This window comes from Heloderma suspectum, chromosome 2, assembly GCF_057233095.1.
Source record: "Heloderma suspectum isolate Gila_16-S chromosome 2, 16-S_ref, whole genome shotgun sequence".
Lineage (NCBI taxonomy): Eukaryota > Metazoa > Chordata > Lepidosauria > Squamata > Helodermatidae > Heloderma > Heloderma suspectum.
This window is the reverse complement of record NC_139459.1, coordinates 79,677,530-79,692,014: the sequence shown is the minus strand read 5'-3', so window position 1 is coordinate 79,692,014 and position 14,485 is coordinate 79,677,530. Positions and strand designations below refer to the sequence as shown.

The following is a 14,485-nucleotide window of genomic DNA, read 5'->3' as shown; positions in this document are numbered from 1 at the left end:
GATGTCTCAGAAGTATTTACATAAATCAGTCATCCCCATTCGCTCTCTAGGTGTGTTGGACTGCAACATTTATCAATCCCAGCCAGCATGGCCATTGGCCAGGCTGACTGGGGATGATGGGAGTTGTAGTCCAACACATCCGGAGGGTGACCAGGGTGAGGAAGGCTGACATAAACTAAGCAACTCAGTGAATTAGTGTGGTGGTGTGTGGAACAGTGGAGGGGCTCCATGCTTCGACACTTCAACATTCCTTAAGCAGTATTCCCCCATTACCTCCTGCATTTAATTTGGGGTGAGTACAGCTGTACGTGCCAACAGGAGTTGGTGCAAGGCGTTGGGTTGTGCTGCAGGGTGGACTTAGCTCCCCACCGCTTTTGCTCACCAAACAATATATGTACCCTCAGCTGCATCTAATACTGATTTCCTCTTCCACCCATCCCCCTATCTCCATGCTTCAGGTAGGCTGTATAACCACCTTGTAAGTTTGTCCAGTTAAATGTTTGTTCAGTGCTTCTCCTTTTTAAAAAAACACACAAAACACTTTTCTTTTTTCAGACCTCAAAGTCTACTCTGGAAAGGGTGCAAGTGGCTTCCTGATGTCCAGGGGCCAGCACATCACTGTTGTGAAGAACTGGCTTCTGCAGGAAACCACTAGAAACATTTTCTCTTGAGCAGGATCCTGCAGGGAAAATTGTATGTCTTACTAAAACTGGGTGCGTGCCATTCAACAGAGCCTTTCCTGCTGTAATCATACAGGTATGTATATAGAAATCCTGTTCATTTCCCACCTGCTTGATTTTGTTCTTTTTTACCTGCAGCAAATTCCATTCCTACAATTGTTCATGAAATACTTCAAATGGACAGTGTACTGCTGGGTGCCCATCCCATTAAAAAAAAACTTATTAGACATGCTTCTGAGTGCCAATCACAGTGTTATCATGATCAGTTGCCTCACATACTGTCTATTCACCAGAGATAATTACTATTGGTAATTATCTCTGGTGCAATTAAAAAGGGTAGAGGGAGATGAGGTAAAGCAAGCAAGTGAGCAGAGCGTGGACTGTAATTAAATGGCATGCTGTCTGCCAGGATGGACTTCCAGGCTATAGATCTTAGGCTATGCTGTTCTGTTTCCTCAAATGGCTATGACTGAAGTAGATGTACATGGTGGGTGGGGAAGGGCACCTAAGCCTAAACTCCACCAAATGAGGAACAAGGCCAGCCCAATCATTAGGCAAAGTGAAGCAACTGCTTCAGGCAGCAGATGCTGGAGGGTGGGGGGCAGGGAGCAGTGAGGTGCTGGAGGACAGAGTTATGGGTGTCCCTACACTACCTTGCTGTCATCAGGTGTGGCAGAGGACACTGTCCTTAAAGGATATATGTATTACGTAAAATCTGTTCCATCTGAATTTCAGGGATTGCCAGGTGCCTTTTGTTCTGTTGTCTGCTCATTGATGGAATCGGATTTTTTTTCCCCTTTCCAAAATTTGCACAAATTCGGACTTGTACAAATTGACACTTGTGAAAATGCACAAATCCCCCTAAAATGCCCAAGTCCCTCAAAATGTGCTTTTTCACACTTTAGCCTATGGGGGAAATGAGTGTTTTTGGCCAGGTCTTTTTAAGCATATTTTTGTATTACTAAATTTACACAAAATTCCAACAGGTTTTTAAAAAACGGTCCACAAATCCACAGAATCCATGCTACTCAGGAAAAACCAGTCTGCAGCAGAATCCACAGGCCAGATTCATAGAAATCCGAACCTATTTGATTCCGTTCCAGATTTCTCTGACATCGCTACTGTCCTATTGCCAGGGCTGAAGTAAGATTCAATAGGTCTGTTAAGTCTTGAAGGTTCCACAAGACTCTTGGAGCCAATCTCCACAGGAACGCATAGAGAAGCATTTTCAGCTTTTCTCTGCTTTTTCCTGAAATTGGCTTTGGTCCCTCAGTGGCACACGAAGCAAGAAAAGCCGAGTATGCACTACCTAAAACCTGGCTTTTCTTGCTTCGTGTGCCGCTCATGGGCCAAAGCCAAGTTCATCATGAAAAATGTCATCAACCCTGTGGGTGCTGCTCAAAGAATGAGAGGCTTGTTCCCCACCCTTGTCAATGTTCCCCTGCTCAGGGAAGTTTACTGGAAGCCTTGAATTAAGCCCCTGTAATTTATCCCATACCCCTCCCCTCTCATCCAGCATTGCGGTGAATCCCCATCCTGTATTCTTGAGGAAAAGCAAACCTGAGTTCATCCTTCCCAGTCCCAATCCTAATCCTAAACATAATAGTTGCCCGGGAGTAAGTCCCATTGGGAAGACGGTATCCAGCTGAACTTCATAGATCCCTTGCTTGAGACTGCAAGGGAGCCAGATTTACTTCTTACTGGGAACTGAAACTTACTTCCAAGTAAACATGCACGGGGGTGGGGGACAGCTTCACAAAGACTCTCAGAGACTTACTTTTTACTGGGGCAGAGGAGTGAAACTGACTTCCAAGAAAACATGTCCAGGGCACTTTTGGTTGCAGGCTTCCTTTCCTACTTTTTTCTCCCCTTCACCAGACCATATTAGTTAGCCTTTTTTCATTCATAAATACTAGCCTCTCATTAAGTCATTCTCAGTCACATCCCTGGTTCCTTCATTCACAATCCTACAATGGTGGTGTTTGGACCCTTTAACAGACCACATTAACATTCAGGTTCCTTCATTCACAACCGCAGTGTTTCACTCTTTGACAGAACGCATTAACCGTCTTCATCCAGAAATACTAGCCAGTTTCCCCTGTTGTGTGTGTGATTTTCCTACTTGTGTGTGTGTAGGGAGGAGGAAACAAGAGTTTGGGGCAGAAAAAGCAGAGGTGGCGGCGGTGGTGGCAGCAGCTGCCCTCTGAGTGCTAGCAGAGGGAGGCTGCAGCAGTACTAATAATGATAATAAGAACAGACGCTGCTGTGGCAGCGCCCCCAAGCTGGGTGAAGTAAGGCTGAGTTCACCCATCCCTACTTCCGAGTAAGCATGATTACCCAGTGCTCAATGAATGAATATTTAAAGGAAGAGGCAGCAACTGAGCAGTTTTAAGAAAAAGGGGTGGCAAAGGAATTCTCCCGACCCCTCTGCTCCTGTAGGCAAAGTGCAATTGAGGGCGATGATTTACTTCTGGGTAGACATTTAGCCCTCTGCTCTCCCCATGCCCTTGCCCCATGCAGCTTTCCTTTCTGCCAATCAGTGCCACTTCCACCAGTCCATAGCGAAGCCAGCTGAGGTTGCACAGATTGCCAAATTGCACTGAAGCTGCTCTTACGGAAAAAATGTCACAAATGAGAGTATGAAAAAAAAAAAAAAGGATTTAAGGCAAGAAACACTATGCTAGCTATGGGCGTCATCTGACATGATCGACTTGGGGGCGGAGTGGAAGCGCAGTAAAAGCCTCATGTAGATCCCCTCCCCTCAAACCTGGTTGTTTTTGCTGCAAAAGATGTAACATGGCTACCCCTCTGGATTTTGTTACTATGAAATAGGGTCACATATAATGCCTGTTTTTTGATGTACAGGTCGAAGTGATGCAAAGACAACCGCAAACTTGGAAGATCCTGAAAGGAACAGGCACGGAACTAGGGAAACACAATAACCATTTCTGGCACCTTACGTCAACCACCACAGGCAGGAATACTGCCGGCAGTGATTTCCACAGGCGGAACTGAGCTGCAGGGGTGAATGGAGCCCCCTGCTCCCAGAGTTCCTTTCTGCCAGTGGGAGCATGTCTCCTCCCCATCCTAGCTGCACACAGCCAGCAGATCTGATTGTCAGGATTGCTCTGCCAGATGGATTTTAAAAGTGGTTGAGACAAATTCATAGTGGACAGTTCTATCAATGGCTATTGGCCATGACAGCTAAATGGAACCTCCATGGTCAGAGCAGGAATGGAATGCAGGTGACCTGGCCTATCTCCTTATTATCTTGGGGTCTCAGTATCTGGCTTTTAATTTGTATTTGGTTCTCAGTATGAAACCTTTTCTTTGTGTCAGGTTATCAGAAAATACAAATACTCAGAACAGTAAATGTCAGTTAATTTTTTTATATATATATTTCAATCAATCTACCCCCCCCCTTAAACAGACCAAACCTCCATTTTTGTTGTTGTACATTTGTTCAGCTTGCCTCTTACCCTGGGTGCTTAGCGCTAAATGTCAGCTTGCAAGGAGCCACAATTTGACGTACTGTGTTAATGGTTAAATTTCTGAATTGGAGGTCTGTTCTCTTTGATGAAGAGTAGGCCAGCAGGTTGTTTAGTGGTGTCAGGGTGGACACTGAGCCCATAGAATCCCACAGTAGTTCTGATTCTGAGGAACAGCAGCCGCTCCTGGGAGAGGAGCGCGCTCATCCTTCCCAGGGCCAACAGCTGACAGAGATTCCTTCCACCAGCATTCCTAGCATAGATAGCAGTCCTGGGAGTGACAGAGCGCGGGAAGCAGACTTGCTGGACACGTGACGCCGACGCAGGGAGCGGCGCCAAATGGAGGGCGCGGAAAGGAGGCGTAGTGCCCGGTTGGCGCACAAACCACGGTTGCGCCCAGAGGATCCAAGGGAAAAGGGGAGGGACTCTCCCTAGCCCATAAGTTCAGGGTCTGCCAGTGATTCCCTTTCAAACGGGGACCAACTGTTCCAACTTAGGGCATAAGTACTCTGCTGCTCATATGTAGTTGCTAACAGTAGAGCTGTTAAGTTGTAAAAGAGGAATAAAGCTTTGAAAAGAATCCCTTTGTCTGTGTCTGGACTTGGCTACTGGATTAGACTGAGAGAGGCCTCCAAGGAGCCCTTGACAAGTGGCAAAGGAAAGATGTTATATCATATCATCTGCCAGGGGCCTTCCTGCTTCCTGAGTTATAATCCCACCCCGGGTTCAGAGGCAGTATCCTTGTACCTCTGAATATCAGATGCTAGAGGGGCAAAGTGGGGGAGGCTGTTGACTGACAGTGGATTTCCCAGAAGCTGGTCCCCAGTGTGATCCAGCAGGTCTCTTCTTATGTTCTCATTAGATAATTTCTGTATTAGAAAAAACTTTTATACTGTCACTTGTGAAGTTGTGATACGTTTCTTTTGCCATGACTATATGGTTTAGGAAGCCACTGCTCTCATCAGTTTTCGGAGCTGCATAATTCATGGCAAAATAAGAAGTGTCACTCAACAAGCTATGGTGTGCAGTTTTTCCCAACACTGATAGTATCTCCCTGTACTTGTCATGTGGGCCCCTAAGTGGGTGAGAAATCACCATCTCTTTTCCACTGTTAACGCTGCCTTTCAGAGCTTCTTCCCCGCTCTCTCCCACTAAGTCCTGGCTAATGTTTACCTTTGTAAGGATAAATTTCCCCAGCAGCGATCCCCCCACCACCCCCGTCTTTTAAGGCCATATGGCAATGCCAGTGATCATGTACAGGCACCTCCTCATTACTGCTTTCACTTTCAGAATGACTTCCTTAAAAAGCAGAAGAAAACTGACAGCACAAGTCCAGCTGTGGGATATTTAAGTGGATAATTTCCTGGCTCAAAAGAAATGAGATTATTATCTCTCTTCTCAGTTCTGGAGCTTTAGAACTGACAAATTTAGAGCCAGGAAATATCCACATGACTTCAGCCTACATGCAGACTGTATTTGATGTATTCACAAAAAGCAAATGCTCATGTTGGCATAGTAAAGGATCTGGAAATGCAAAAATATTTTAGATGGGACACCAGTATGCTGTTTTGTAGAAACCAGATGTACTGTATAAAGATCTTCCCTTCCTTCAATTTCCCCCCTTCCTTCCTCTCGCCTACACATTTCCTTACACTATTTTAAAAATCACTCCTACAATTGTCAGCATTGGCTTGTAGTACAAAAGACTAAAGACTCCCTTTTGCAGGTTTGGACCAATTATTCCCATTTGTTATTCCTGGCTGCTGCTGGTCTACCTGTTTCACTCTCCCTTTGTCAGTTTCCTCCTCATGTTAATGAGGAGCCAGGAAACAAAGCTGCTTCCAATGCAAATGAGTACTGCATTAGGTACATTTATATGAGGCAGCTGGGTGTACCTCCACAGCAAGCAAAATATAAATGTCACACAGAACATCACATTATAGATTTTAACAACGTTAAGAACACTAGGGAGGAGTATCCAGTGCAGCACCACCACAATGTAAATTATGCTGCACTAGTGTAAATGAGCTCTAGGACAATGCTTTCCCTGGAAAAAGCATCATGCCAACAAGCACCGCTGGCAGTGCACCAGCACAACGCAATTTATGTGAGTCACAGTTTTGCACTGGATACTGCCCTATATATGTCTTCTGTTAATATCAGCTTCTATTGCAATGAGAATGTTGTCTTCAAGTGTAACAGGCTATTAAGTGGATGGGAAAAGTCATCCTGAGAAATCATTTTGTTGCAGAGTCTAGTAATCACAATGCCAGGACATACAATGCATATGCTTGTCTCCCCTTTTAGAGTTTGCCAAACAAATCACTTTGACTAGCTCATACACAGCCAGAATCAAGGGACAGGATGGGCCACTTCTCCAGGACCAACACTGCTCCTCTTTCTCCAGCAGCAGCCTTTCTGTCCTATCAGGGTTGCTCTGCTTTTTGGTTGTCTGGCTGCAGCAGGTAGTCTAGCCACTGGAAGCACCCATCCGTCTAAGAAACTGCATCTCAAAAAAGCAGCAAAAGCCAGACTTGAAGAACCAGCCCACGCCACTTCACACCTTGGGAAAGTAAGTGAACTGGAAGGAATGGGAGGATCCAGGGCAAGAGGAAGGGAGTTGTAGCAATTCTCCAGTAGTTATAACTTAACTAGTGTTGACATGCAACTTTACATGCAACTTAACTAGTGCATGTTTGAATATGATTGCAGATTATGAGGGGGACGTTACATTTAAAAAATAGAAAAGGATATTACAAAGAGAATAATAGGTTATTCATGGAACGTAAATGTTTTACACTTATATTCTTGCACATAGGTGGTGGAATGTCAGAAAGGAGGTGGAGAACTAAGCACACAGAAAAACAAATGTTTGAAGTATGAATGGATATAATGGGGAAAACAAAATGTCTTCTAATAACTAATAGTGTGCAAGCAACATTTTAATGAATGTCATACATGTACAAAAGTCCAATGGTCCTGTTGCAAACGGTTGTTCTCTTGTACAACTCCAATTTATTTCAACAGGCCTTGCACAGGAGACATTCCTGGATCACTTCTTCCTTCCCCAGAACAAATGGATATTCAGATCTACTTCACAATTTATGCAGGGAATATATTTTCAGCATGCCCACCAGGTGTCACAAGGAGAACATAACGTAATCTTTGAAGAGGAAATATGCAACACACACTAGACATGGAATTGGCTAAAGGTTTCAATTGTGTGTCCACTCCTTGTTTACTGGGGTACATTTTCTATTCAAACGTTACACTGTTTACCACATGGGCATGTTGACAGCACATTTGCCACATGAAGTATGAAGCAGCTTGATAAAAGAATCATTGGGGAAAAAATAAACTGCTGTTTTGAGAACAAATAAAAATAGCTAGAGTCCCACCGTTATAAATGGAAACTTACTCTTTCAGTTGCTTTGTTAACTTCACAACCTGGGATGCCAGTGACATGCATGTCTCCACTACGACCAAGTAACGTGAACACATGGTGTGTCCGTGCCGTTCAGCACTTTGGGAAGGTTTCTCTCCAGCATGGTTTTGCATAGTGACATTTGCTCCATATTCCACTAGAGTCTAAAAATATAGATGTATATTAACAGCAACTATTACCTTGAGAGGCACTAGGTTCAACACAGATTGAAAGTACTTCTTCATGTTCCTGGTATGAACCTACCCATACACTACAATAATCACCTGGGCCCCTCCTTCCAGTCCTTCTTCTGAGAGACATTCGAAAGATGGCAACAAAGGAGAAGGCCTTCTTCGTGGTGGCCCCGTGATTGTGAAATGCTCTCCCCAGTAAAGTCCACCCTTCACCAACACTGTCATCTTTTTGGTGCTAGTTTAAGACTTTCCCCTACTCCCAGCCATTTGACAGCATATGATAAGCCTTTTTAATGGGTTCTGGGAGGGCTGCCATCTTATGAGTTTTCTTGAGTGATCAGGCTGATGACTTTTGGAAACAGAATGCTGGACTAGGTGAACCTTTGGTCTGATCCAGCAAGGCAATTCATATGTTCTTACCTTTAAGACTCCTGCTATAATTTAAAGAATTTTATGACAATGGTGCCTCCAAGTTCATTAAGTTTAGATGCTTTGACATGGATATAGGAGCTTAAGTTTCATTTTTCCACCATCATAGTATACGGTATTTTTATTATTTATTTATTTATTTATTTCATTTCTATACCGCCCAATAGCCAAAGCTCTCTGGGTGGTTCACAAAAATTAAAACCAAAGAGCACACAATAAAACAATACAAAATATATAAAACATTAAAACCACAGTAAACAATACAACCAGAATAAAACCTAGCAGCAGTGCAGAGATTTAAAATACAGATTTAAAACAGCAAAGCTAAAAGTCTAAAGAGATAAAATGCTAAAATGCCTGGGAAAATAAGAAGGTCGTCACCTGGCGCTGGAAAAGAATGCAATGTAGGTGCCAAGCGAACCTCACTAGGGAGCTCATTCCACAGCCAGGGTGCCACAGCAGAAAAAGCCCTCCTCCTAGTAGCCACCTGCTTCACTTCCTTTGGCAGGTGCTCATGGAGAAGGGCCACTGAGGATGATCTTAAGGTCCGGGCAGGCACATATGGGAGGAGGCGATCCTCCAGATAACCTGGCCCCAAGCTGTTAAGGGCTTTGAATGTTAATACCAGCACTTTGAATCGGGCCCGGAAATGGACTGGCAGCCAGTGCAGCTGGAAAAGTACTGGCATAATATGAGCTCGTTGGCCAGTCTCTGTTAGCAATCTTGCTGCTCTCTTTGGACCAGCTGAAGTTTTCGGACCGTCTTCAAATGCAGCCCCACGTATAACGCATTGCAGTAATCCAGATGAGAAGTTATCAGAGCATGGATAACTGTACCCATATTATTTCATATTATTATATAACTGTAGTATATTATTTTATCTACTAAAGAAATTTCACTGTATAATGCCATCACATCCGCTCTTGCTTCTCTGCTAGTTGAGATAGTTTTGAACATGTGATAAGTTAGCACTTGATGAACATGATGCCACTGAGGGATGCTGCAATAGCTGTTCCACAACACTAATCCTGCAATCCAGGCACACTTATCTAGGAGTAAGTCCCACTGAACTCAGTGCAACTTACAGTAGATACATATAGACTGCATGACTGAGCGCAGTAGATGATCTAGTTCCCTATAGATCTCATTATGTATTTATTTAATTTATTTATTACATTTTTATATGCCCAGTAGCTGAAGCTGTCTGGGTAGTATGGAATTGTGAAAAGTCCTTGTGTGTTGGAAACTATTTCTGTATATTTCATCAACACAAATGTTTTATGGTATTTTCCCTCCTGTCGTTTGTGACTTCTGTTGGAAATTACATTACCAAGGTTTTGCTGCTGTTTGTCTAGTGCGTGCAGCTATCATTTATAGGTTACAAAATTGCAGAACAAACAATGGGTAGGTAGTTAAGATGAAAATAAAGATCTCACATTTAGGCCTGTTTCTGGAGCACTTTTGGATGCTCCCAAAAACAAGGAGAGATTCTGCAAGAGTGTCCCCCACGCATATCCTGCAGAGCATCTGGAGTAGTAAACCACATGTTTTCCCTGCAGAGAACTGTGTGAGCTCCCCTGGCATCAATAGCTTTTATACCTCACCATCAGAGAGATAAATGATTCCCCCTGTGTTTGATATGAAGTTATATCCTGGGCTTCTTCCTCCCCGTTCCACTCTCTTCATATATTTTGTAATGTTCTTCAAAGTCACTCTAAGGGCTGACTCTTACAAGTTTTTTGGTACTTGGGTATGAATGAAGGGGTGGAGGGGCTGCGGTGGCTTAGTGGTTATGACACTGAACTGCAGACTGGAAGGTTGGCAGGTCGGCAGTTTGAGAACCGAGTGCCACGTGACGGAGTGAGCTCCCGTCTTCAGTCCCAGCTTCTGCCAACCTAGCAGTTCGAAAGCAAGAAATTGCAAGTAGATAAATAGGTACCGCCTCGGCGGGAAAGGTAACAGCGTTCCGTGCACCTCGGTGTTCAGTCATGCTGGCCACATGACCACGGAAGTGTCTTCGGACAGCGCTGGCTCTTCGGCTTAGAAACAGGGATGAGCACCGCACCCTAAAGTCGGACACGACTGGTTAGGGACACCTTTACCTTTTTATGAATGAAGAGTGGTGGGCCCACCCTCATTGGAGGTCTTCAAACAGAGGGAATGCTGAATCTCGAATTCCTGCACTGAGCAGGGCACTGGGATATAGGGACTTAGAAAGCCCCTTCCAATATATGCCTGTACCTTTCATATCTGATACATAGCATGCGTAATTTCTTAATTGTGTAATTAATGTCTAAAACAGACATTAGTTTAAATAGATGTCTAGCAGCTATGTCTTTTGTTCATTTTTACACTGCAGTATGTACGAGGGCCCTGATCCAGATGTTAAAAGCTCCACCCCCCCCCCCATGCTAGAGACCTGAACCTAATCTAGAGTAAAAAAAGAAAAAAAAAGACATAGCTGCTATACACAGATTTAAAGTAATGTCTGTTTTGGCTTACATTCCATGAATGCACAGTTAAAAATTACACATGTTATGTATCAGTTATGAAAGGTGCAGGCATATATTGGTAGCCCTGTTCCAGTTTAAAATATACATGAGTAGAGATGGCTAGCTCAATACCATGCTCAGATGGCCATGCAAGAATTATATTAACAATAATTAAACTGCTGGGCAGAGCAATCCTATGGTCCCATATGCATAGGATATTTCACATTTCCCCTTCCAAGGCCATAGATGGTCCTATGACTTCGGGAGGGGGATATTCAACACTGAATACTTCCTCCTCCCTCCTCACAACTGTCATGGAAAGAACTGCTCTTCTTTCTGACAATCTCACAGAGGTAAAAAAAGGGGTGTTCTGGGGGGTGGAGAACGGAGGGGAGAAGAGAGAACAGGATCTGCAGAATCCTAGGGCCTCTTCATCGCCTGTCTCTGCCTACCACCACTAAGTGAACTAGAGGCCCATCTAGCTAGGTTGGTTTTTTGGGGTGGGGGGATTGGAACGGGGGGTGAGATCACTTCTGTCCTTCTCCAGTCCTGCCCGCAACAACTGAGCAGGTCATAAAATTTTCAGAAACCTATGAGCTGGAGGCTTCCATCTAATGGGCAGCAATTCCATAGGACTGCACCCTAAGAGTTCTTCTGTATGATTCAGGAACTTTCCATTCCTACTTCGGGAGACCTTATTCTAATGAAAAACATTGTTTTGCCTATTTTGTATTACTTCGTCTTATAAGCTCAATCATTTGTACTTCTAGTAATTTTAAAACTGTAAATGATGCGTTGTATCAAATGCTGTCCTTTCAATTCACAGAAATTTTTTGATCCAGAGGAAGCTTTGATGAACAGAAGTGGAAGAGACAATTTTGAAAATTCCTTTTTCTCTTGCAGACCCCATGCCCTGTCTGTTCTGGAAGGTCCCCCAAACATCTGGAGCATTGGATACACGCAATATCTTCTGATATAAATGATCTTCCTTATCCATGTAACAACATTACTTTGGATAAATAGAGCTTTATTGTTTTACCTGTATACATCCCAGATACCCATGCTGGGCAGCTACATGGACAGCGCTATTACCATCCTGATCAACTTCATCCAAAGAAATTCCTTGTTCTTGCATAAATTGAAGAAGCCACAGAAGGATTTTCTCCTTTGGAGAAAATAAACATGTTTTACACATTGCAAGATGACAAAAATATGTGTAGAAGATATTAAAAATTATAATCATGATATGTACATATATAAGATAAAATAAGGTGCATTTACATGATAGCTACACTGGGGAACTAACACAGGTACTGCTTGCATTGTTCACAGATAGCCCATATTAGATGCAGCTCAAATCTCTTTGCGCTAAAAGAAAATTCACAAATACCCCATGTTGCAACTTATTTACATGGGAGTAATCCCCAATGAATTACTTCTAAGCAAACATGCGTATGACTGGGCTGCATGCCTCCTATGATGGTTTGTATTAACTGAACTGTTAAGAAGTACCAGACCAAGTGATGGATAAGAGCTGCGGGACAAAGGATCTCAGTATCATATTGCAGGGTTACAGGCAATTGGGGTTTTCTTCATGGGGTAGATCTTAGGTGCTGAAAAACTAATGAATTCTCAAGACAAAATTGGTAATTGTTTTCAGTATCTAAGGGTTACCCCATAAGGGAACCCTGAATTGCCAACAGTCCGATTCTGTCTCCTGCATTTTTTAAAATTATTATTGTTATTATAATATCATATTTTCTGGGTCTTTGATTCCCCACACCCTCCCATTGCTCCTGTTTATTTTGTTTAATTTTGGTTCCATAAGAAGCCTTTTAACTCCTATGATGATATTTGTAGTTTAATATTTATGAAATAAAAATAAATGGATAAAAATTGCAAATTCTCATGCAGGTTTTAGATACCAGAGATATCTAAATATCTGAACTTGAGCACGCTCCAGGAGAGAGCGCAGGACAGGAAGGCCTGGCGTGCTATGGTCCATGGGGTCACGAAGAGTCGGACACGACTGAACGACTGAACAACAACATATCTAAATATGGAAAAGTTGAGAGATTCTCAAGTGGATTCTAGATGCTAGAAAAATACTTTAAGGTACTGATTTCTCATTATGTGTGGATTCTCACATGAGCCACACATTGCTAGAAACTAAAACCAATAGCAAAGCGGGTGAAACCAAGGCGGTGAAGTGTAGGATAATTATTATTTTCATCCAGTATGACTTGCACATTCATGACAATAGGAAAATGATTGATGGAAAACCAATAAAACTGTAACAATGCTACGAGAAGGAAGATATTTAATGTTGACGTTGCTATAGCAGTAACATTAGATGTAGTAACTGTCTCCTACAGAAAAAACAATGGTTGATGATAGTTACGGATATAATTAGTAGGGCTGCAACATGGGTTACTCAATTTATTATAATCATTTATTAAAAACAGTTTGCTAAACTAAAAATGTGTCCTAACACATTCAAACACCATATATATATATATATATATATATATATATATTACACACACACACGTGTACTTAAAAACGTGCAGATAGCAAGTGCCATCTTAGAAAAATCATCCTCTCCTGTATCAACAAGAAGAAATAATGTCTCCTGCAACACAGGCTTTTATTATCTAAAGCCAAGAAAATATACTTTTTCTCTTTAGAACTATTTTTTCTCATAAGCAAATTCAGTTGATAACTGAAATAGCTTTAGTTGATTATTTATTTATTTGATTTACACCCTGCCTTTACAACAAAAATGGGGACTTAACAGTAAGAAGATCAAGATTAAAATAAATGTAGTTAAGACAATCATAAAAACAAATAGATTAAAAACAGAATAAAAACCACAACAATAAAAGAAATAAAAGGAACATCCAATGCAACAGAACCTGCTTCAGCAACAGACCAGCTTCCATGCCAAAGATCTGCTTGAATAAAACACTTTGCTCGCCAGCAGAAGGGCAGCAAGGAGAGAGCCAGCCTAGATTCCTTTGGCAGGGAATTCAAGAGCCTGGAAGCAGCCGCCGAGAAAGGTCATTCTTGTGTTCCCACCAAACATGCCCCTGATGGCTTCTGGGAGATCTTAAGACTCAGGCAGGCTCGTATGGGAGAATGCAGTCTTTCAGGTAGCCTGGTCTGAAGTCATATAGGGCTTTATAGGTCATAGCAAGCACTTTGAATTGTGCACAAAAACAGACCAGTAGCCAGTGAAGCTGTTGCAACAAGGGAATCACATACTCCCTGTAACTGGTCCCAGTCAACAATCCGGCTGAAGAATTCTGGACCAGCTGAAGTTTCTGAACACTTCTGGAAGATAGCTCCACGTATAGCTCATCACATTAGTCCAAACGGCATGTAACTGAAGCATGCATCACCACGGCCAGATCAGGCATCTCTAGAAAGAGGCGGAGTTGGCACACTAGTCTCAGCTGTGCAAACACACTCCTGCCCACCTTCGAAACCTGGAATCCTGGTTCACAGCTGAATCCAGGAGTACACCCAAACTGCAAACCCGAGATTTACAAGGTGAGTGTGACCCCATCCAGCACAGGTTGAATCCCTATTCCCTGATCTACTAACCAGGAGCACGTCTGTCTTGTCTGGATTAAGCTTCAATTTGTTGGTGCTCATCCAGCCCATTACTGACATTAGACACTGATTTAGAACTAGAGAAGCTTCCTTGGATTTAGATGGAAAGCAGAGTTTTATGTATGATCAGCATACTGCTGGCACCTAACACCAAAACTCCAGG

At 42.9% G+C, this 14,485-nt stretch overlaps 1 protein-coding gene across 2 annotated transcripts in view; it reads right to left on the bottom strand.

Moving 5' to 3' along the window:
• SNCAIP (synuclein alpha interacting protein) overlaps positions 1-14,485 on the bottom strand; it is a 127,711-nt gene that overhangs the window by 17,777 nt on the left and 95,449 nt on the right. For both annotated transcript variants that reach the window (XM_084832100.1, XM_084832101.1), the window contains exons 7-8: positions 11,747-11,872; positions 7,587-7,756 (exon numbers count right to left, since the gene is read on the bottom strand). In XM_084832100.1, coding sequence (XP_084688226.1) covers positions 7,587-7,756; positions 11,747-11,872 — 296 coding nt within the window. The remainder of the gene's footprint in view (positions 1-7,586; positions 7,757-11,746; positions 11,873-14,485) is intronic.